This window comes from Hippoglossus hippoglossus, chromosome 3 (assembly GCF_009819705.1).
Source record: "Hippoglossus hippoglossus isolate fHipHip1 chromosome 3, fHipHip1.pri, whole genome shotgun sequence".
NCBI lineage: Eukaryota > Metazoa > Chordata > Actinopteri > Pleuronectiformes > Pleuronectidae > Hippoglossus > Hippoglossus hippoglossus.
Genome location: NC_047153.1, coordinates 19,870,847 through 19,893,882, shown reverse-complemented (window position 1 = coordinate 19,893,882; position 23,036 = coordinate 19,870,847). Strand labels below are relative to the sequence as shown.

The following is a 23,036-nucleotide window of genomic DNA, read 5'->3' as shown; positions in this document are numbered from 1 at the left end:
CAAGTGACATTAATCCAGTCACACAAATATTCATAAAGCGCCACCATATACTGCAATTTTTCACTCACACACTATCAGCACAGCTGTAAGTGCAATTTGACACTTCAGCATGTACACAGGAGGAGCCGAGGTTCAAACAACCAACCTTTCTGGTTAGTGGACGACCCACTCCACCCCCTGAGCCACACGAATAATGAGAGTGTTTTAACATGATTAAGTTGTTTGAACTTGATGAACTATCTTCTAATGTGCACAAATCCAACTTAAGAAAAATGAAATCCATCTCGATTTCTTCAGCCTTGCTTTATGAGAAAGAAGAAGAAATCTATGCTTTATAACTGTTTACTTGCAGCTAAAATAATGCAACTTAAACTATGTGGCACATATAAAACTTTCAATAATACTGCAAGATTTTCAACTTGATACCGTTTAATTTGGATCACTAAAGTTAGGGTCGCTAATTTGTTTCTGCAACACATTTTATCTGTCGAAAATAAACTTCACAGACAAGTCAGCTTTGAGCAGCTGTCAGGCAGTGGGCATGTGTTTTGGGGCTGATGGGAGAGGGTGGGGTGTATCGGCTGCGTATTTTCAAGGTGTAGCCTGCTCTCACAAGCTGTACCAGAAAGTCGTAAACAAAAGCTTGCATGTCAGCATCACAAAAAAAGCCCCTGGTGGGAGAAAACAAGATGAAAAAGTTAACAAACATCCTCTGTGAGGTTGAACTCTCACAGTTGCTTTCCTGATCAGATCTGCATAATGTCACAACACCTGAAGGCAACTTGTGGAGAAGCGAATTGGATGTAATTACTTCAACCCCCCCCTCCGCTACTGCTGAGCTGACTCCCTGTGAAAATATTCTCAGTCAGACTAATGAGGGCAGACACACAGGATAAGAAAAGGGAATGTGGTCTCTATTCTCTCTGTGAAAGCAGACCTGGAAACACGACAGCTGTTTTCCTTTAAACCTCTATATGTGAATAAATCACCTGATCGGCCGACACTCTGCTGCAGAAAGACTGACTCTGTTTTTTCTCTTCACGTTTCGTTGTTGTATCTAAAAGTCCACCGTGACGTAGCTTGACACATTATGACACCAGTTCATTGTTGGTGTTCTTCTTTTGGCTGCGTGTGTATTCAGGCCTCAGCAGAGCAAACTGTCATTCTACTTGTCTATCATGCCGATCAGTCGGCCCGAGCTGACCGCGGGGTTTGCTCTCTGTGCATCTCTGTCGATCGGAGCGTCTTTCTCTGCTGTCAGACGTGTTAACATCGCTGTCAGATTTTCTGCGTTTTGCTCCCGCACAGCTGACAGCAGTCCATTCAAACCCACCATCACGCCGGTCTCTCAGAGGAGGAGACGGGATGAGGCGAGAACAGATACACAGTGAGACTCAGACAGTGAGATCTGTGGCAGGCAGGTTTTAATGGTATGATTAGATTCCTTTTCTCTATTTCACAAGAATGTATTTCGGCTTTTGGCCCCGACTGGTCAAAACATGGGCTGTACTGACTTTTCAAAGATTGATGGCCGTTATTTTGGAGGAGTACAATTCCGTACAATTCAAACATTGTCAGATCTGGTAGATTAATGTATCCAACTACCAACACTGAGGCCAGGTAGGTCACAAAATAATAAGTAATCACTGAGCTGAGAGTATAAACCACCTTTGTGTTTATTGATCACAATTGCTTGGTATTACTTTTGTGTCCACATTATCAATAATTCTGTTATTATAAGATTAAATTCTTTATTTTCAGGCAGCAGCCGTGCACTGCAAGGCCTTACCATAGACTTTATATAAAAGGTGGATGACATGCCTTCACTTCCTCCCACAATCCAGAAATGAAGCAAAAATATTCTGGATAGAAACGCTGCCATCTTAGGCATTTGGAGCGATCGGGGGAAAGGGACGCAGCAGCGAGGTTCAACCGTAGACCAACCACAAATCAGTCTCCGCTGTCAATTATAACAATTCACCTGGCTTTTATAGATTAAATAACTCATACCTCAACTTACTGGAAAAAATGTACATTTGAACAAATGTCAGTGTGATAAGTAGTAGAATAAATCCTCTGGAGACCATGAACGTGTACAAAAAATTAAACTGTCAATATAACAGTGAGTATTGAGATCTTTCTGTCTGAAAAGTCGTGGACCGACTGTCTTTGGACCAACACTACTATCATGGCTCCTGCTGCAGACTGTGCTTTCCTGCAAACGACTGCTTAACCGAATGTATCATAATCAAAAGTAATTATAACTTATAATTCATTACCTGCTCCTTGAAAAGTATTGTACACACTGTAATTACAGCACATCACGTAATTACTAATATCAAACCGTAAGTGCAGTGTAATTCTTTCATGTTATGAGAGTCTAAGTGGCTGAATGTGGATGAGCTTCTCCCCCGTCATCTTTTCTTCTCCATGCAAAATCCTCTTTTCGGACTCACCTGCGTCTCCCATGGAGCAGAAGATGCTCTCAGTGACAGTCATGATGGTGTCCGTGGCCTGGTCATAGCGCCCGATTGGCTCTCCCCTCGAGGTGTACTGGCGGACGTGCTGGAGCAGATCTCCCAGAGCCTGGCTCACCACGCTGGCTGCAGCACTCACCTTTAACACATGAGATGCACCTCATCAACATTAGTGCTGCGTTTCTTAAGCTGCATTATTCCCTGCTTCTTATTCACCCGACTGGGGAGAGGCACCACGGACTCATTATCTTCATTGCTTCTTAAGCTCGGTGTTAGTTCACAAACTCAGTGCCCCCAATTAAACAAAACAGCTGCTGTGGTTTCAATGAAAAGTAGTCAGAGAATCAGTAAAATGGAGTAAGTAGAAACTCAATGTTTACTGCGGCCAACTTGAGATAATTGTGAAATTTATTGTCTGAAACTAAAGAAACAAGAAGGGCACTCAAAGTGCATGTACTTCCACCACAGCTGACGCCCTATCTCGCTATGTTAAAGAAAATTCCCGGATCTGCTTCAAAATCTAATGGCTCTTATGGGCTGTGCTCCAGTCCTCCACACAATTCAATGGAAATCAGCAGAGTAGCTTTTGAAATATGAAAATGAGAGTGTGTGTTGTCTGTCTAGGGAAATAATACAATAATTCAGCAGTGGTTTGGAGTCAGTGGGTCACGAGACATGGAAGCTAATAAAAACTCAGTAGAGCGCATATTTCCATCATGGCCCAACAGTCAACTTATGAATCCAGGATCTGCACCAAATCGCACACACTCATAAATATCAGTCACCTAAACAAGGCGGATTTTGTTCAATCAAGATCCATGAATTATTATCTGAGAAATTGAAAGAAAATTCAAAATGTCCAATAAGACAAAATGCCCCCTGATCCACACCACAATTAAATGGGTTCTTCCTTCATTCAAGTTCCATCCCTCCACAAAATTTCATGGAAATTGGTTGAGTAGTTTTTGTGTAATCCTGCTAACAAACAAACAAACAAACAAACAAACAAACACACTAACCAATCAACAAACTAGAATGGGGCCCAGTAGAGCGTATACATCCGCCAAGGCCCAGCAGTTCCCTTAAGTTCAATCAAGCTGCACCAAATTTCACACACTCATACATATCAGTCCCCTAATTGTGATCCACGAATTATCCAGATCTGCTCCAATGGATTCTTTCTCACCCAAATCACATCCTTCCACCAAGTTGCATGGAAATCCGCCCAGTAGTTTTAGATTAATACCCATATCAAACAAACAAACCTGACCTGTTTAAGGAGCTCGCCATCCTCTGTGGCCGAGAGGCAGGCCTGCACGCAGCTTTCCACCGAGCGATCCACCAGCTTTCCTGCTTCAATTAGCTGCTCCTGGCAAACTGGGGAGCTGATGGTGGGACTCACCACCTACAGCAGGAGAGGAGGAGGAGGAGGAGGAGGAGAGGGAGAGACAGATTTATCTTCAGTGCGATAAAGGAAAACAAAAAACAACACACAAATCAAACCCAAAGCAATCAACATTCACCTGATGTGGCAAGACAATAAATGGCAAACATGATTCACTTGGGTATAAACACACAGCTAAAGTATTTTCCTCATTAAATCCCATTTCACAGAGAAGAGAGGAAACACGAAGACAAGAGGAAGGAAGAAGATTTAAGAGGGATTTGGATGCTTCTCGTCACAGAAGAAAGATTTGTTTAGTGGATGGTAATAATCTGACTCGGAGCCAGGAGAGTGTTTAAACTAATTAGAGGCACATGGGTTGTACAGCTACAGATGCACAAACACAGTGTAGACGCAGGGTATTTAGCAGAGCCTTGGTGCAGAAATGTTGTAGCTTATTCAAATATTTGAGGATACAAATCTGTTTTTACCAAACTTCACTGCACAGTCTCTGTGAGAGAAAAGATAAACCCCGCACCTGGGAAATTATTGTCCTGCACTCAACCCAACAGCTCCTGGAGAGGCTTCCTAACACCACTGCGAGTTTAATATTCAAATCAGAGACAGATCTGTTGTGATAAATGAAAAATATCACAGCTCTTCTGCATATTGAATGAAATTGCTTTTGTGGAATGGAGAGAATATTATACAAATACTTACACGCTGTGAGCGGTTTAGTTATTTGTTGAAGTAGGAGAAGATAAGCATATCATAAGCATTCCTATGTCTCCTAATATTTGTCACTGTTGATTGTTTATTTAGGACTTCTTCATAGGCATGTATACATGTATATATATATATAAATATATATATGTGCATGTTTGGGTATGTATATGTATTTATGGTTTGTGTATATATATATATATATATGACTATTCGCATATACATAGGGCTATCAATATGTTTTTAACTCTATATTTATGTTTTTACATTAGACATAATGTTATCGATCGATCGATCTATCTATCTATCTATCTATCTAGCTATCTATCAATTTATCCATCTATCCCTCTATTCATCTATCTATCTATCTATCATTGTGCTTGGGTTTTTTTGGGGGGGGGGCAGGTTCACTTATATCATATTAAACTTCCTACAGCTACAATGCTGTACCTTGGCACATGCCACCAGCTGGGAGGTGGACAGGGCGCACTGGGTGGCGGCCGCAATGACCCGGTTCTGCAGCACAGTGTCCTCAGAAACCTGGGCCACGTTCTTGGCCTTGAGCACCAACATGGCTGCAGCGTTGGCCACCGCTTTGGCCAGATTCATCAGGATGTCCTGCACAACAGGGGGCGAAGGGAGAAGGAAACACAATCAATCATCAGCAACTTTAGATCCTGGCTGATCTGTCCTTTAACAGTTTGAGATGATTATCTAATTTCTGGTACTGGCTCTTGAATAGTACAGATAAATGTGAAATCATCATTCAAGACACTTCTGGGCCATAAGATTGTGTATGTAATAGTGTCTCATTGAAAGAAAGCAGAGAATGTACATTTCCATAGAAATAGAAATATGACTTGTTCACCACTGCATTACATCACTGAATTACTTGGCTGATTTGATCTCTATTACCTTGATTAAAATTATATTACGGTGACATTTTCAACTACAATAAGAATAAGAAAAACACATGCTTGAATAACAGCTAGAATAAAATGAAATTCCGACAAAAACATCTAGTTAAGATATGAAAGAAGTTGAATATATTCCCTCCCTGTTCCCCTGGTTACAATGTGCTCTTGATTAACAGAGTGGCAGCTCCTGAGCACCATGCTTCCTGTGAATGCAGTGATAATGATAAACGGGCTGAGGGCGACGTTACCTGGAACCTCTCGTCTGTCTCGCTCTCTCCAATCTGGCGCAGGAGGTCTCCACTGGCCTGGCCGATGCTGCCTGCTGCTGTCAGCACGGTCTGTCTGGGCTGTTCACGCACGCACAAACACACACACAGAAAAACCATCACAATGTCATCTGCTTGGAAACTGCCTCATCCTGTATCCTGAGACAACACTGCTGTGCTGTGATGAAGGACCTGTGTTTGTGAGCTCTTATGGCCGTACTAAAACAGCCTGAATCAGTCAGTATGTAGTTCAAATAGTGATATAATAGAAATCATAGTGTACATTGCTTGACTTATTTGTCATTTCAAAATAAAACAGTTAATCAAATGGCAACACCAAGATACAGGACACTTAAAATCCAGAATTACCAGCCTGCGGTTATTTGCCTCCGCCAACTAGTGCAGTTTCAGCCGCCATACATTTTTTTTTCTAAATTCATGAGGTCACTATGACCTTTGACTTTGACCACTAATATATAAATAATGTATCTTTGAATCTGGTCAAAATCGATATTGCGTTCACAAGGCAGAAAAAGGGTTTAATGAGGTCACAGTGACCTTGATATTTGACCTTAAACTACCAGATTTTAATGAGTTCCTCTGTGAGAAGAAGTAAATGTTTGTACCAAATTTGAACAGATTCCCTGAAGGTGTTTCTGAGATATCGCGTTCACAAGGCAATATATAGTATAAGTATAATTCACTGTGCATAAATTGTCCAAAAGAGAGATAAACCTGTGCATTATGCAGGTTACCACCACAGCACTGTAAACTTCACATCTGCACACTACATCGTCGCATGAATGAATGATTCACAAAGTGTCCTTTGCAGTACATCAAAGCGACAGTAGCTGCGTCTCAATAAAGACAGATGGAGTCTGTCAATCAGCCTCAGCCTCAGCCTGAGGTCTTAATTCAGCGGGAGCAGAACAATCCAGTTAGCAGAGGCCGGCCGGCAGCAGAGCACGTTGATATAATTAGGTGTAATTTGGAGGAACAGGAGAGATGCATTGTTATTAAGAGACGAGGCCTTGTCTCAGGGTAGAGCTGCTATGTGGAAATTTTAATTAACTATTTAGGCTGTCAGTTTGGATTGAACAGAACACCGTGTGGACGACCAAGTACAACCACAATCTGGCATTTCACGTTACACAAATGGTGAAAAGTTTTGCTTTGCTGCACCTGAAATCCAGGGTCAGACTAGAGTTACAATTACTGTCTCTGTTTCCACATTTCAAGTTTTTATACCAAAATCTCACTTTATATCCTTCATACTGTATCTGACATGTTGAACTTAAATATGACAGATTACATGCAGTAGAGACGGAAAGGACGGGAAAGGAGAAGGAAAGGGAAAGCAAAGGAAAGGAAATTAAAGGAATGGAAAGGAAAGACAAAAAAAGAAAAGACGATGAAGGAAATTAAATTAAATGAAAGGACCACAAAAAAAAAAGGAAAGTCAATCTGTCATTTTCAAGAGCACAAAGATACTGTGAAACAAATAGATAAAATACTGACATGATCTGTGCAAAGAAAGACAAACAGTTCAACAAAGAGTTGAATTTGACATTTTTTGACATGAGGCTTTTTCTCACTATCTCAGGGTTTCAGGTTCCTTCACTCACCTCTCCAGAGGCCGGCTCCACAGCCTTCAGCAAGTCAGACACGGCCCCCGCCAGCGTCCTGGCGGCCTTCATCAGGTTGTTTCCTCCGCCCACGTCATCCTCCATCAGCGCAGCCAGCAGCTTCACACCCTTTGACATTTCAGTCAGGTTGGAGGAGATGGTGGTGATGGCGCAGCCCACCGCCGTGTAGTCTGTGTCAGTGGGATCGCCTGAGTATACGGGGAGAATAAGAGAGGCCATCAGGGGAAGAGTCTTAGAGAAGTGACTGAAACAAAGCTAATTCAAACCCAAACAAACTGCTCTCCAATGTCTCTTCATTTCATTTGCTGACTAATGAAAACACTAATGTAACCCTAAACCCTACACTAGTCATTTAACCAAGATTCGAAACTTCGAAACTGCTTAAACACACAAGTTCATTAAAGCATTGGAGAGTACAACAGGAAATTAAATCAGGGTCAAAGTGTTATCAGTCTCAAGCACTGATGGCTGTTGAAAATAAATATATTATTATTATTATTATTGATTGTCCATGTCAAGTGCGAAGAGATGAAAGAATATCAGTGTCCCAGAATTCCTTAGACTTCCCCATAATTACAGATAAAGTCTCTGCATTCTGTAAACTACACGCAGAGACCCAAACCCTAACCCTAGTTGAGAAAGAACTACAGCACACAGACACACCACAAACAATGCACGCTGTCAGAACATACAGTATTTCAACATATACAAGACATTTTAAGGCCTCAGACTATTGAATTCTTTTACTTTTTGCAGACCCTGTGGAACCCTGTTGGCAACCAGTGAACAAACAACTACACCAGCTCATATTTGCTGAACTGCTGCAGGATATGAGGAAACTATTGGACAACATGCATTCCAGGTTCTACAGTGAAGTTGATAAGAAGCAGACTGGTGGAACGGGTTCAGCTTTAAAGTCACTAATTGGCCATATCATTTTACCTCTGCACAAAAATTCTCCCCCTAAAATTAACTCATAAAACTGTGGGCACAAACACTTAACACTTCATTAAGGATTACTAAAATACTTTTTTTTATGTATTTTTAATATTTACCCACAGGCAACAATGTATAATGAGATAAATTGTTATATTTTGAAATAAATCAAATCCTTGCTGATTCATGCCAAAACCACTGACCAGCCGTGAGGTTGACCACAGACGCCGTTCCTGCAGTGATGGCGTCCACCTGCGAGTGGATCTCGTGTTTTGATTCATCCATCTTGTTCTGGATCCACATCTTTGATGCCTAAGAAGTTACACAACCCAAATGACCACATGAATGCATTTAAATCATGGCTATCACTAAATTTTGATGGCTGTTATCAGGAATAGTCGCATGAGTTTACAATGATATTTTAACACAACAGGTACATGCAGTACACGTGTGATGGTTTATATTGGGTGAACATGTGCAGTGTGTAGTACCATGTCCTGTCCCAGTGGTGGCAGGTTGTCGACCTCTCCCAGGTCGATCTGGGCTTTCTGCACTGCTTGCATACTGGTGTTGATGGTTCCCATCAGAGCCTGCTGTGCTGAGCTCTACACACAGACAGGAAAATAAACTGAATGTAGACTTCAGTGATCTTTTAAGAAACTTAACAAACAGAAGATGATGAGGATGACCCTCACTAAAGCAGATGAATAAAACAGACAAGAGCTTTTCTGCTGTCCTGCCTTACCAGTGGTGGCATGTGCCCACGGTGCATCTGACCCATGGTGATCTGCTGCTGAGCAGAAGGCATGGTGCCCATGCTGAGCGACTCTGTGCCGATGGAGCCGGAGCGGATCACCCCTGGGAGCGCCACAGAGCCGTGCTCCACCCGGCCCACGCGGTTGAACTGCTGCTGAAGGATGGTGGACCTGCAGGTACGCAGACAGACATGCGGTTAACACTGTATCTATATGGACGTTTAGGGAAAGTCAAACCAGTAGGGTGCAGGGGCAGATGCAGGGGTGGGAACAGGGAGGCACTGGCCCCAGCTGAAATTCGATTGTGTGCCCCTGCCCTTTCAGTCTTTTATTTATATATATATATATAATAAATGATCTTAAATGATCCGCCACTGGTATGGTGTAAACAGTAGTTGTGACAAGTTCTGACAAAAACATTTCAATAGACAAAACGCCTACTTCAACATACAGGCATGAACAATACACACATCAGTCAAATGGCCTTTTTTGCATTTGTGCAACAAACAGCTGTATTGTGCACATCTATAGTAAGGCCAAGAACATACAGAGGGAAAACATCAGTGAGAAAAAAGAGAATGTTTGTAGTTGTCGTCTGTACCCGTGTGTGTGTTTACAGGAGATATTTAACACTAGGCATTGTGGTTGTATGAATTTGTGAAAGTGACACACACACACACACACACACACACACACACAGTACTCCTGCAAGACAAAGCTTTGCTGTGTTTTTCCCTCAGATAAGGCCTTCCACACTTTGGCTCGCTATGTGTTTGCAGGCTTAAAGACGTTTGCCTTCAGCCCTGTGCACAACACCCAGATAAGAGCAAAAAGCTAAAATATATACACAATAACAATTTCAGCAAATATTCTCTCAGTTCAACACAGGATAGAAATATCAATCGAGGCTAGAATGGAAAAAAGGAGCTTCGGTTGCACAGAGTCCACGGTGGATAAATGAGCTAATGCACAGGAAATGTTCTGATAGAGGCTTTCGTGAGTCCAGTGCGGTGAAATTTCCCTCACATAGCGATTATCTCTCAGGATAAAGTCCGGCTAAGGAAGTGCTCGTGTGATGAAATGAGGTCCTGGAAGATGGATGTGAGAGCTGTCGTCCAGGGGCAGCAGTGAGAAGGAAATTGAAACAGGAGCCAGTGTGATATTGTGTTTGCAATAAGTTTATATGCTGCTGCTGCTGCTGCTGCTGCTGCTCATGGAAGAAGCATCAACATCACTGCAGTTTTATCTGGATTATAGCAGAGTGAAGCACCACATATGGGATTAATCTATAGAGCCACATGTTGGACGTCTAGGGGCTTTATTTCCATAGTTACATAAGGAAAGCTCTGCAGAGGCTTGTATGTTTTTCCTATTTTTATGTTTTCAAAGTCGCCAATAGCAGTGGTGGGATGTGACAAAGTACATTTACTTCATTACTGTACTTAAGTACCTTTTTTATATATCTGTACTTTACTTCAGTAGATTTATTTTTAGGTACATTTCACTTTTACTCCACTACATATATCAGCAAATATCTCTACTTTCTACTGCACTCTATTTTTACAATGCATCGCCTTACATGTTCACATAGTTTTTCACATCAATCCAATCAGAGCTGACAGGTGACAATAAACCCCGCCTCCCTCAAAAGATTCAAAAGAGGCTCAGCCATAATGATCTAGTTATATTAGGCAATAGGCTACAATCAGAAAATACTTTTACTCATAATATTTTAAGTATATTTAAAAGCAAGTACTTACTTACTTTCACTCAAGTACAAAATAATTTGGTACTTTTATTTTTACTTGAGTACATTCTTGTCTTTTTATTTGTACTTTTGATTGAGTATGTTTGAGGATTTACTCCACCACTGGCCAACAGAAGGACGACAACAAAATAATACCAATACTTACTTTTTCGGTGATACAGATTCCTCCAACATGGTCGACTCCTCGTCGCCTTCCAATCCAAAACGGTCCTTGCTTTGCTTCTGCAGGAAAAAGAGAAAAAACAGTGTTTGATTCAGAAGGAGCCAGAACAACCAGCTATACGAGATGAATCAGGAGCATAAAACATTAGACTCAAAGTATGGAGAATATTGAAATCTGATTAAAAAAAAAGGTAAAGGTACAAGACTGTGTACATAAGTATTTTAAAAGTGAAGGAACTACACATCCCATAAACCATTGTGCTGGTCCTCACTATTCCACGATCGAATACATGACCTGACTGATTTTAACGCCTGTGGACTTATTTGTCATCTTAACAAAACATGTTAGAGAGGGAACTCAGGGTCTTTGGTCACCGCAATGTAACACTGGACCATCCATTCCTGGCAGACATGAATTTCCGCAATTGTGGTAAAGATTTCCATGGTAACAGTGTGGTCCACCAATCAGAGACGTCACTATTACACCTGAGGATTGTGGGTAGTGAACATGTTTTACTGAATACAAAGTAGATAATAAAGACTTGAGGTTTTAATCATTTTTTTAACTAAGGAAATAGCACAGGATATATAATGCATCCAGTGAAGCAGTGAACACTAATAGGCTTCCACTGATTCAACTCATGATCCTAGGTCACTTCAACTCATTATTTAACAAGTGCTAATGCTTCTGATACTTAATTATAATTGCTTTCATATTGAAAGGTCAGCTGATTGCTCTGCATCGCATGATTATTTCTTACAGGACACATCAGCACCTCCTTTTAGCCGGAGCACATCACACACGGACAGATCTGAGACTCTATCTGCCACAGGAGGAGAGCGGTTCATTACAATTCATCGGTGTCCCCGGAGATAAATGTCTCACCTTTTTCAGGATGATATCGATGTAGCCGGCGATGAGTTGCGAGATCTGCTCCCCTTCAGTGGTCTGCACCGAATAGTAGCTCTCCTGGTACTCCCCGAAGTCCTACACACACAGACACACACACACACAGACAGAGAGAGAGAGAGACCCATCCTTAATATGCATACAGGACTGTAAGAAAAGTATCCTCTGCACTGGCTGAGGATTATTTACTATGAGGATTAATGTGGATCCCTGGGTCCTAGTTTCAGATGAGTACTGCATATTATGTTGGGTGACAAACTGCTGCAACACACAGTCGCTCAGATTAACAAGAAACATCTCAGAAATGGATCGTGTTCTCTCATAACTCTGAGATGTTTTCCAGTTATATACATGTACAGTACATCCTGTATAAAAGAATAAGTTATGGCGATCCCTCTATCCTCCTCTATCATCCTCTGTCACCTTCCCCGGGTAAATCAAGAACTGCTCCACAGTGCGAAATCAAACTTCACATTCTGGAACACACTCTGCTAAATTAACAGTGAGACGCAGAGGCCATGTTAATTTAATAGAGATGGTGAGTCGACCAGATCAGCAAGATTAAATCCATTTTTTTTATCGGCTGGCAGCTGAAACAAAGGTGGTTTATTGACGGGGAAGACAAAAGACTCTTTACTTGAGGAAGTGAAGAGCACAAGGGAAAGACCACAGTGCTTTCTGATTGTTTAAACACTGAAGGAACTGTTGGTACGAGCAAGTCAAACTAATTTACAACATATTAATTGATATTATCCCTGTGTGGGCTGAGTGGAGACACATATTCAGAACCAGTGTTTCCAGTGTGTGTTCTGTGATTGTCGAGCTTGTGTGTGTGTGTGTCGTACCAGGGTGAAGCTCTTGGGCGACGCCGCCCACCTCTTCACCGTGGTGAGTGGCCACTCCTGAACCACGTCTTTGGTTTTCTCTTCCACTCTCATCACCGACTCTTTGGTGATGCCCAGGAGCCGCGGCACCAGCTTGTTCTTACTCTTCATCTTTTCCTGCAAAACACACAGACACAATGTTTGACTTACATTGACTTATATTCATTTTGCTTGATGTACTACTACCTTGCAGACTACTCAACCACGACCATTACTACTACTTGACTCACAATAACCCTTCACATAACCTTCTGCTTTGACCAGCGGAGACTGCACAGCCAACTTTTAGTTTTTTCTGTGCACTGGCCTGAAGAAGAACCACAAAAGTAAAAAGCTTTCCCCCAGTCACACATTTTGGAATTTGAGATTTTTTGTTTTATTTGCAGCAGATATTATTTATTTCATTTTATTCAAGTTAAATGAAAAACATCTAAAATACAAGTTCATTTTTAGTTTTATGAATAAATATCAAAGGCAAATATAGATATTGGTTAAAATGTAAGTAAAAGCAGAGGCTTGAGTCGTCCTGCAGCAGCTGCCGGTTCGGTTCTGACCCGGCCCTTTGTCTTCCCCCATTCTCTCTCCGCACAACAAATAATTAAAACATTATAATAAATAATATAGAATATTATAATATTTCAATTATAAAATATTCTCTAAAGGAAATTATCCTTCTAACCCAAAAAATTCAGTGGTTTATTATTCAATGACAAATACAGGTATTAAGCTTTTCATTAGTCTCAGTTATTGGCTGCTAATCACAAAGACCTTTATATTTGTCTCATCTTGTCTTGATTTGATGACCATGGGCGACATATAATGTTCCTACTTTCCTTTCCTTTTCTAATATACACAGAACATGACACTGCAAAAACAATTATCCTCCTTAGACCATATTGTATAAAAAAAGGTAGAATGATTGAATTTAAACAGATGATCGAGCAAAAACGACCCAAGCAAACCACGTTAAATGTCACTTTCACTGCCTTGAGGCAACAACTCTGTTCAAATTCATTTGTCAGCCTGCTGAGGGTTTTACTGGAATCACTTAAAGATCACCTAAAGTTCAAGAAATACAAATTCAACGCTGATCTGCCAGGACGGATATTCATTGTTTGAACCAGTACAAAAAAAAAAATCTCAGTGAGTAATTAAAATGTGACGTCTTAATCACATCTTTATCTGCCTGTCAACATCTCTCATCCTCCCCCTGCACTCACTAAACCCCTCCATCCTCCAGCTGCTCTCTGACACACAGGCCGTTTTCTTCACCCCCCTTTTTTCCCTGCACGGCCGCAGCAAACGTTTCTACAGTTGGGGAGCAGATGGACAGAATGTGATGGGCTGTGACGTGAGGGCAAAGAGGTGAGTCGTGTAAAAAGTCCTGGAGGGCCAGTAAACTCTCCGGGGCCTCCAGGGGTTGTACGGGTTAGGACTATAGGTTGAATTCCTATTTTTTTTTTTTCAGGGTTATTTTTAAGATGTTTCCGCTCCACTGGCTCACGCCTGAGGATGACGGGAAGGACAGAGGTGAGCAGATAAGACGTCAAACTGATCAGGGGGAACACGGATCCAAAGGGCAAGAAGTGGAACGATTTGTGTGTTTGAGGCTTTAAAAGGAATTAAAGGCGGAGAACAGTGTGGACCAACAGAACTGGGGAATGTGCAAGAGACTTGACAGGCTGAGCTCCGATTTAATAAAGTTTAGATTTTATATACGTCACGTTTGCTCTCATCGCCCGCTGATGAAAACCTGGAAAGTGTCAGGCGAGAGAGTCAATAACAGCAACACGTGTGAAATTTATATTTTTTCAAGCTAGTACCAGGAGTGATCTCATTTTCTGCATGAGCTGAGCAATGAGAGGTGACAACTGGAAAGCAATTTCTAAACGCAGACGGGGAAGCTTCCTGTGACTTCACGCAGGATTTCCTCCTGGCGACAGATGATGTGAGGGGAGAACGAAAGAGAAGAGAGTTTGTCTGTCACTCTTGTCATAGCAGCAGCTCCACAGGTACGAGTGGAAATCAGCAAATCTCCCCGATCAGCAGGCGTCTGCCGGCAGTCAGACTTATTTGGGAGAGTTTAAGTGAGTTGGTCGGTGAGACGTCTACCAGGTTCCCTCACTCTCCAGTAGTTCTGAAATAATCCGAGCACCACGCTCGACTGCACGGACGACATTTGGTTTCCATCCAGGAGCAAAAACGAATTCCTTGTGGATGAGGTGCCACCGCTGTGTGTTGGTGAGAGAGGGAGAGACGCATGGGGGGAAATGTATGGACTTTACTGATCCATAACAGCTCCACTTCCTTTCTAAACTTGTGTCTGTTTCTATGGTTCTACATTTATTTATCTAATAATTCCAGAAATCTCTGTCTGTATGTGAAACACAGATCTCAAGAACCGTTCATCTTATCGGCTTCTCACTTGGCATGTGTATTGTCAAAGGCCCAGGGAAGTGCAGTGTTGAATTTGGTGCGTTCAATATTAATAACATTTTAATAAACAGGCACCCAGCGCTCTGTAGTAGCGGCGGCTGGGAATCATCAGCATAAGTGGCGTTGTCGATCAGGACAACAGCGCATTCACGACAACAGCAACTACAACGGATTCTCCAGTTCAGGGTTCAGCAGACTGAGTCCAGCCGTCGCTCTTTACTGGCAGCAGGTCATTGTTGAAGGTTCAGAAAGAAAACTGCAACCAGCATCAACAAAGGCCAAGAAAACAACCCATTCCAAACAGGCAGGTTTAGAACGGACACTGAACTAGTAAAGGGATATTTGTTTGGGGAAATTAATGACTTGATTTTAGATTTAAAATGATAGATTTGCGTTTCTTTTTTAACACTTGTATTTTGTGGAATCAAAGAGAGTATCATTAATTTGTAACCCACTTTACAATAAAAGAAGGGTATATAGGAAAAGGAAGGTAAATTACATTTGAAAGGACACCTTAAACAGTGAGTACTTGGAGGTGAAGGTCACCCACGATGATAAAGGCAGGAAAAAGCATGATTTTTTCATTCTGCAATATTTCATCAGACCAATGTTTGTAGAGCGAGGAGCTAAACATGCAGCGTACTTTGCAAGTTTTTTTTTAAATATGGTAATTGAATATTTTATATGTTTTAGATTAACAGAATGAATGAATGAGGCTTAAAAGAGCAGCTTTATTATCCATTACATATTATACTTGTTTTCATCTTTTCTGATCCACCTCTGGGACTCTGAGTCCCAAGGTCCCAGAGTTGATCCACTTAATGTTTTGTGATGGCTTTTGCAGCCTGGTACTACATTATAAAACTTTTTGTACCAAGGGCATTTTATCATGTATCTTATAGAAAGTGTGCCTGACATGAGACGCTTTGAATGTTCAGGTGGATACAAACACTTTGCTCCCCTGCAGGGTCGAGCCTTCAATCTCTTTATCCAACGAGAACAGATTTCACACTCCAGAGATAAAAAGGCTCCGACTACAGTTCGACTAATTCCAAAACCTGCGTTCTCATTTTTAAATTAAAAAGAAAGAAATTAAACTTCAGGCTAGATTTTTCACTTTTTGAGGCTGAATGATCTTTTCTTTGAAAATAATGCTGCAGTGGAACTTTATTGAACAAATCTTTTTGGGGTAAAAGCACAGACATAAAAGCAATTTTTCAACTTACCTTGACCAGGAAGAAGGAGACGCCGTACGTCCGCAGAGATCGAGCCAGTTTCACATATTTCACTTTGGCTTCGATCTCTGTCATTTCTCCACAGTCTTTGTGGTCCTGCGAGTTAAGTTACACAAACATTACACATCTGAACAACCGGTGCACAGTCATGGGATAAGCTGACGTTAAAAACAAATCAACAAGAGAGGATTGTGACCACACCTGGAATATCGTCTTCTCAGATCCTCTCTGTTTGATGTATTCTTTGGGTAGAAACTCCTTCAGACTATAGGAGAGAAAAACAGAAACACAGGAGAAGATGAAATTCATATCAAAGAGTTTTTGAATTTTACTGCTACAGCTTTAAAACTCAAAACAAAAAGGACTAATGACTCCCATGGATTTTATTAACTTCCAATCCTGGATTTATAAAATGAACACAAATGTGTCTGCTGATAGTGACAAGAAGAAGAACTTTAAGTCATTTTTATTCCAATCAAATAATTTATACATGTAATCTGTATTTTACCAGTGGAGAATATCACCGTGCAGACACTTACTCTAAGAAACCAGGTTTGTGTTTGTGCTCTATGTGAGGTCCAAACTGGATCTGAGCCTGAATCCCTCCAAACTCACAGGCCTTCTCGAATGATACAGGGTGAGAACCGTTCAGGATGTCGTCCCGAGCCTGAAGAACAAGACAAACTTCCCTTCATTAGGTAATAGTAGAGGCATTAAGGATATATACATATTAGGATTTCAGGTCAGTATCAGTAATTAAATTCCCAATAAGGATTATTATTTACCGCACATTGTTTGTCACAGCTTTCTTTATTTATCCAAAAGTCATCAGTCAGTGCACATTTTGGTTGCTACTTGTCACTATTCTGTGACGAGGAAGAAACAGTTGGTACAGTGTATATCCTGGTTTATGGTTCCATTCTCTTCTCTGTATATTTGTATGGTTGGAGTGAGGGTGTGCTGTCATCTCATTCTCCCTCTTGTGCCTTTTATATGATAAGACATATTTTAATTAAAATAAGCAGTGAGAGACATGGCTGAGTATTTCCAGCTTAACACTGCACTAAACAAATGTCAGTCTGAAAATAAAACCATTCAGACACTCTGAGTTTGACATATTAGTATATTCATAGATCTAAGGCACAAAATGAGGAAGGAAGAGCATTTAAGCCATTTTAAGGTCATTGAAATATGATATATAAGTATTTGAATGTCACTTTGAGGACCAAAGAAGAAGGAGTAAGAAGCTAACGTCCATTTGGCTTGAGGCACAACAACTTCACCCAAGTGCTTTTGTTCTTTAGACGGACATGTTCCTGCTTCAACAGTCATTGGTTCAAGTGATTGATCGGAAGCCTCGAGACGAACAGACGTAGCATGAGACATGAAAACAGGGTCAGACCTGTACGTAAAGCAGGTTGAGTTGGACCGGGTCCCTGGAGTCCACATTCTGGTCCGAGTAGAAGAACTTGCGTCTGAGCAAGAGCGTCTCGTTCTCGTCCACGCCCTGCTCTCTGAATGTTCTGCTGTGGTCCAGCCAGTTCACTGTAAACACAACACACAATCACAGGGATCAGATCATAATAATTATTATATTAACTTGTATACATAGCACCTTTCAAGGAAGCCAAGGCTGCTTTACAAAAACAGAGCAGTAGTTGAGCAAAAGTAGTAGAACAGTTATTTCTTTTAAAAATCATACATCTACATATTATTGTAAGTATTATAGTCCAATATGAGCAATTACAGCAGAGAACCAATACAAAAATGAGGTAATATGGATCTTAACAGGCTTAACAAATGCTTAAGTATAAGAATATGTTAAATGTATGTGTTATTTTTTGGACATGTAGGACCTTGGACATCTTTCTTGGACAGAATAAGCCAAAGCCTGTTTTGCTCTTTAGGGAAACTCTAAAATCTTCCAGGAGAAGTCTGCTGAAGAGACATTGACTTTTTGTCAACTATGATCAAATCTCCTTTTTACCTGGTTGAGTTTGTCCAAACAAAAGTCACTAAGATACAAAACCTCTCCATCACAATTATCAGGCCCAGTGGAGGCAGCCTTTAGATGTACTCTATTATCACTGAAGCATGCAGTGTTATGTGTAATTTCTGCCTAATAAATTGAAATGTCAAACTGGTCGAGCAAAGGAAACAATGCGTCTTGCTCTAGAATTCTAAAGTCGGTCTAAATTCAAGATGGGATTATGCAGAGTGGCAGTGGATGTGAGATAAACTGGAGAAGGAAGAATCCAGCCTAGGTCATAACATCTCAATGTAGATATTACAGGTAGCTGGTAAAATGATGATGACACAAACATTTCAAAAACCTGCTGTGGCAAGTTTAGATCTTTGCTTGTACACTATCAAGTCAAATATAATTCTACTGCACGTACAGTCGTCGTCTGTGTGTAGTTTGGCTTTCAGCTTCTCCATCTTCCTTTCGTCTCGCAGCAGTGTCCTGTCTTTCTTCAGCGTGCCCATCCCGTCCTCCTTCTTCTCCTCCACCGTCTCCTGGATCACAGAGTATTCCTCGTAGTTGGTGATGCCTGGAATCCAAAAATACCTCTGTCAGTATCATGATAGCACATGTTTAATCATATTTTAGTGGCGTTTCTGCATTTTACATTCACATCTGCAAGTCTGCAAAAAACTGTACAAAAAAGGGATTGTCAACTTGATATATTTGCATTCTCTGATTATTTATTTATAGATTTTTAATAAGTAGAAATACTAGAATAATACAATCAACTGTATAAAACAAATCTGGAGAGTGAAAAAAACACAGATGGAGAAAAACTATGTACCTATTCTGCTGCATATAGTCACAAGCAGCTCTCCCACTGTTTTGGAATCGTCCACCATGATGGTTTTAACGGCCCCGTCCAACATTTTGATTTTCTGGGGCCTCTGCTTCTTCTTATATTCGAGGATATCCTGCACAAAGACAACAGAAGTGAGGGAGAAAAAAAAATAAGAAAGGAATGCAGGAACAAAATGTCCCAAAAAAGTGTGAGAGAAGCTGAGAGCAGCCATTGAGAAAATGGTCGAATGTATCCAGGTTACGTGCCTCAATAGGGAGAATATAGGCCAGAAAACCCAATTTAACGGCTGCCTATCACAGCCCGTCGCTGCCGTCCAATCACAACAATGAGGGAGAGATTTGGAGAGATTTGGTTCAGAGTGATCGGTCACAGTCATGGCTTCTACCTGGTTTGCCTTTGGTGGAGTTTTAAAGAGGAGAAACCATTGAGAGCTGCAAAACCGAAGCCGGAGCTGTGGTGAGACGGAGAGATACAGATACATGGGAGCCAGAGCGGGTCGGCCCTCAGCAGCAGGAATCAGATTTAAAAAAAACAAGCCGGCCGAGAATCCACCACTGACCGGAGGACTTTACTTTAACTATCATGCACTTTTATTTCCTCGCTCGGCTTCGCTGGCTTCGTCCTCCTGATATTGTCCATCATCTTTGTTCCCGGCCGTTTCCAGAACCGCTCCGTTTTAATTGACTTTGGTGGATTTATAAAGTGGTATTTAATTGATATAAATTGTTTTGATTTAATTTTCCCTCACCATAATAGACACTTTGTGAATAATAAGAACAGATCATTATATAGTGTTAGACCTCAATCAGCAGTTTGTAATTAGAAAGTCTGGACACAGGCATTACAATTAGGAAAATAACTCAACATTAAAGAAAATGTAAATAATGCGTGTGTGTGGGAGTGTGCCTACGTGCCTGTGTGTTCAAGAGAGTACAATGATTTCCAGTGTGTGCTGTTGTGCTGTATGTCCAGGTCAGTGTTATTCACACATGTTTCTCCAGGGTTTCGATCTCACACAGCTCCCAAGGTAACTGTGTGTGCGTGTGTGTTTTTGTATTATTCTTCAAGGCGCTCATGTTAACCTCTGCCACAGCTCTGGGTAAACAATGGCTCCATGGCAACCGTCATTCATAGGCTGTTTGAGCATGTGGGTTACACAGGTTGATGTATTTACCCCGTTGCGGAGCATGTAGTAGTCCAGTGTCCTTCCAGACTCCAGCCAGATTCCTTTCCTGGGGTCTTCATCAGACAGAAACAGGCCGTAGTCGGAAGCTGGAGCAGAGAGGAGACAAATCAGCATTTAAGATACTGTGCTGGTGAAAGTTATTCAATGTGTGAGGATCAGATGACAAAATATCCGCTCCAGAAGCTCTTCCAAACTTCTCAGTTTTTAGCTGCTCGAAAACTCCGTAATAGAGTAGATGCCAATATCCATAGCAGAGTTGATCCCAGAACTGTCAAAGGATGTATCAACAAGCAGCATGCGACTGGATTTGTTATGACCAAATGTTAACTACGTGACCGAACTATGACAAACAACATATTTTGGTCTGTTGCTCAGGTCTCAGCCAGGAGAAGTTACGTCTCCATCTCCATAATCCTATGGCTCTAACTCCAGCATCATGCCTCCCTGTTTCTTCTACAGTTTACACCCCGTCCTGTCTTTCTTGTCCATTTTTATATCCGTCTTACCCTGTCCGGTCTGAGCCTCTTGGACTCTCTCTCTGATGATCCTGCAGGCATCGTAGACGGCTGTGCAGGGCTCAAACTGCATCGTTTTCACAACATTGCAGTGGCGAATGCAGATTTTCAGCGACAACACCACCATCCTGGCAGGTGTTGTGGGCGGAGGCTGCGGCTACACCTGCACAGAAATAGACAGAGGAGGTTGAGTTTATTTAATGGCACAAGTGCAGTATGGTCCAAAACGTAACCACAGGGATGAAACCCGACTTTGCTAAATAAGCCAGATGACGACACTGACAATAAACAGTAAACTAAATGTTACAATTATTCACAGTAGCATCACAAAAGAAGCACATCCCAAAAAACACTTTTGATTTACACTCGCACACCAACTCTTGAGAAAAATGTAGTTCCCTGTCATTACCAATGTTTTTCAATATGAACGTGAGGAAAGCTTCATAAAACAAAAGAGCGGACAAGACTTTTTTAAACAGCCCATCTGGGGACAAAAAAAGGTCTCTTTCGAGCATAGAAAATAAAGCTCAAAGAAAATGCACAGCAACTGGAAGCAGAAAAGCAAAAGCTCTGCATCTATTGTCACATGAAGCTATAGTGAAAACAAACCACTGTTTAAACATCGGACCTCTAATCTGTAACTTCACCGATGACAAAAACATCAACAACCTGAACAAATATTAATGTGGAAAGCTCATGTGGAAATAATTGTATTGAAACAATTAGCCTTTGCACACATGCTGTGCAATCAGAGCGACCGGTTCAGCGATCGGTACATTATAATCCCCACATACACAACAACACATTTTCAGCGCGTTGACCTAAAAGCACGGTTTACATTCTCTTACCATATATAAACTTAATCAAACTATATCCTTAACAATACACTGGAAAAAACCTATTGAGCTGTGAGTCTGCTTCCTCAACTGTTCATGGGTATGTAACACATAAATAAACTATAATCAACGCAGCTATATTACTTCAATAACAATGAATCAAATGACGATATTAAAAAAATAGTGACAGTTTGAAAAGCTAAACTAGTAGTGATGAAGCAACAGAGAATTATCAGATGAGTCTGCTGCTGCCCTCAGCTTTATGGGGAGTTTCAGCTCATTGTTCAACTGTCCAGACCTTTATTAACTGTTTTTGTTCACTCTCACCCCTGTGGTGTCTTTTGTGGCTCTAGCTGGCAGCTGTTTCTCAGTGAAAAAGCTTTAAAACCCAGTTTAGCTGCTCGAACACTTACAGCAGCAGATGTTTTAAACCAGCACGGTGCAACATGGGACAGATATGACATCTAATAAAACCAGTGCAGCTCGTCAGTATTTTTTATCTAGAAAATTAAAATAATAAATGTAGACTGTGTCCGAATAAACACAGGTATATAATAGTTCGACTTGCAAAATGTGATGCAACTATCATTCAGCCCAGACCCATTGGTTTAAAACTGCAAGGTGAGAGCGCTGCGAGCGTTCAGCCAAACTACGCGAATCAATAGTACATCATTTACTCGTAGACTCGGATCCCAGTTAAACTGTTTACAATTTTAGTTTACACATTTTCTGTGTCTAGAAACCCCAACAATAAGCAACCTCACATCCCACTTTAACTGGTCTGCCTACATCAGGCTAACTCTCTTCTGATTGTTTTCCTACTTCCTACAGTTAAGCAGTCTACATTTGAGTTTCTCTTTAATCAACAGGGAAACTAGACATTAGGAACATCGCTAGTTCAGAAATAAATAAAAACACTGCAGTGATTCACAGCGACTAAAAGACAGGAAAAAGAAGCTCAGACAAGACAGCTCTGACCTCCCCAACAGAGCACCTCCTGTCTGGGACCAATGGAAACACAGGTCTCCTCTATGCCGGGGGGAGGTCAAAGGTCAGGGGTCAGTGCGGTCCATGGCTGAAGTACACAGGCGGCCCCTCATCTGCTCCGCTGGCTTCTGACCCTGACTCAGAGATTCAGAATCTGGTTCCTATGTGAGATGTGTTCACATACA

At 41.3% G+C, this 23,036-nt stretch overlaps 1 protein-coding gene across 4 annotated transcripts in view; it reads right to left on the bottom strand.

Annotated features, from left to right (window-relative positions):
- Nucleotides 1–23,036, bottom strand: part of tln2a (talin 2a) — a 105,002-nt gene that overhangs the window by 30,396 nt on the left and 51,570 nt on the right. For 3 of the 4 annotated variants that reach the window (XM_034581440.1, XM_034581439.1, XM_034581442.1), the window contains 19 exons: nt 21,020–21,191; nt 20,502–20,599; nt 19,310–19,439; nt 18,899–19,051; nt 17,902–18,044; nt 17,039–17,166; nt 16,701–16,764; nt 16,491–16,595; nt 12,790–12,945; nt 11,921–12,022; nt 11,018–11,094; nt 9,095–9,275; nt 8,841–8,954; nt 8,553–8,661; nt 7,393–7,601; nt 5,750–5,848; nt 5,035–5,202; nt 3,748–3,882; nt 2,457–2,616 (listed from right to left, as the gene is read on the bottom strand). In XM_034581440.1, the coding sequence (XP_034437331.1) occupies nt 2,457–2,616; nt 3,748–3,882; nt 5,035–5,202; nt 5,750–5,848; nt 7,393–7,601; nt 8,553–8,661; nt 8,841–8,954; nt 9,095–9,275; nt 11,018–11,094; nt 11,921–12,022; nt 12,790–12,945; nt 16,491–16,595; nt 16,701–16,764; nt 17,039–17,166; nt 17,902–18,044; nt 18,899–19,051; nt 19,310–19,439; nt 20,502–20,599; nt 21,020–21,155 (2,467 nt within the window). In that variant the 5' untranslated portion in view covers nt 21,156–21,191. Of the gene's footprint in view, nt 1–2,456; nt 2,617–3,747; nt 3,883–5,034; nt 5,203–5,749; nt 5,849–7,392; nt 7,602–8,552; nt 8,662–8,840; nt 8,955–9,094; nt 9,276–11,017; nt 11,095–11,920; nt 12,023–12,789; nt 12,946–16,490; nt 16,596–16,700; nt 16,765–17,038; nt 17,167–17,901; nt 18,045–18,898; nt 19,052–19,309; nt 19,440–20,501; nt 20,600–21,019; nt 21,192–23,036 lie in introns of those variants that run through there. The other variant, XM_034581443.1, reaches the window with a different exon arrangement.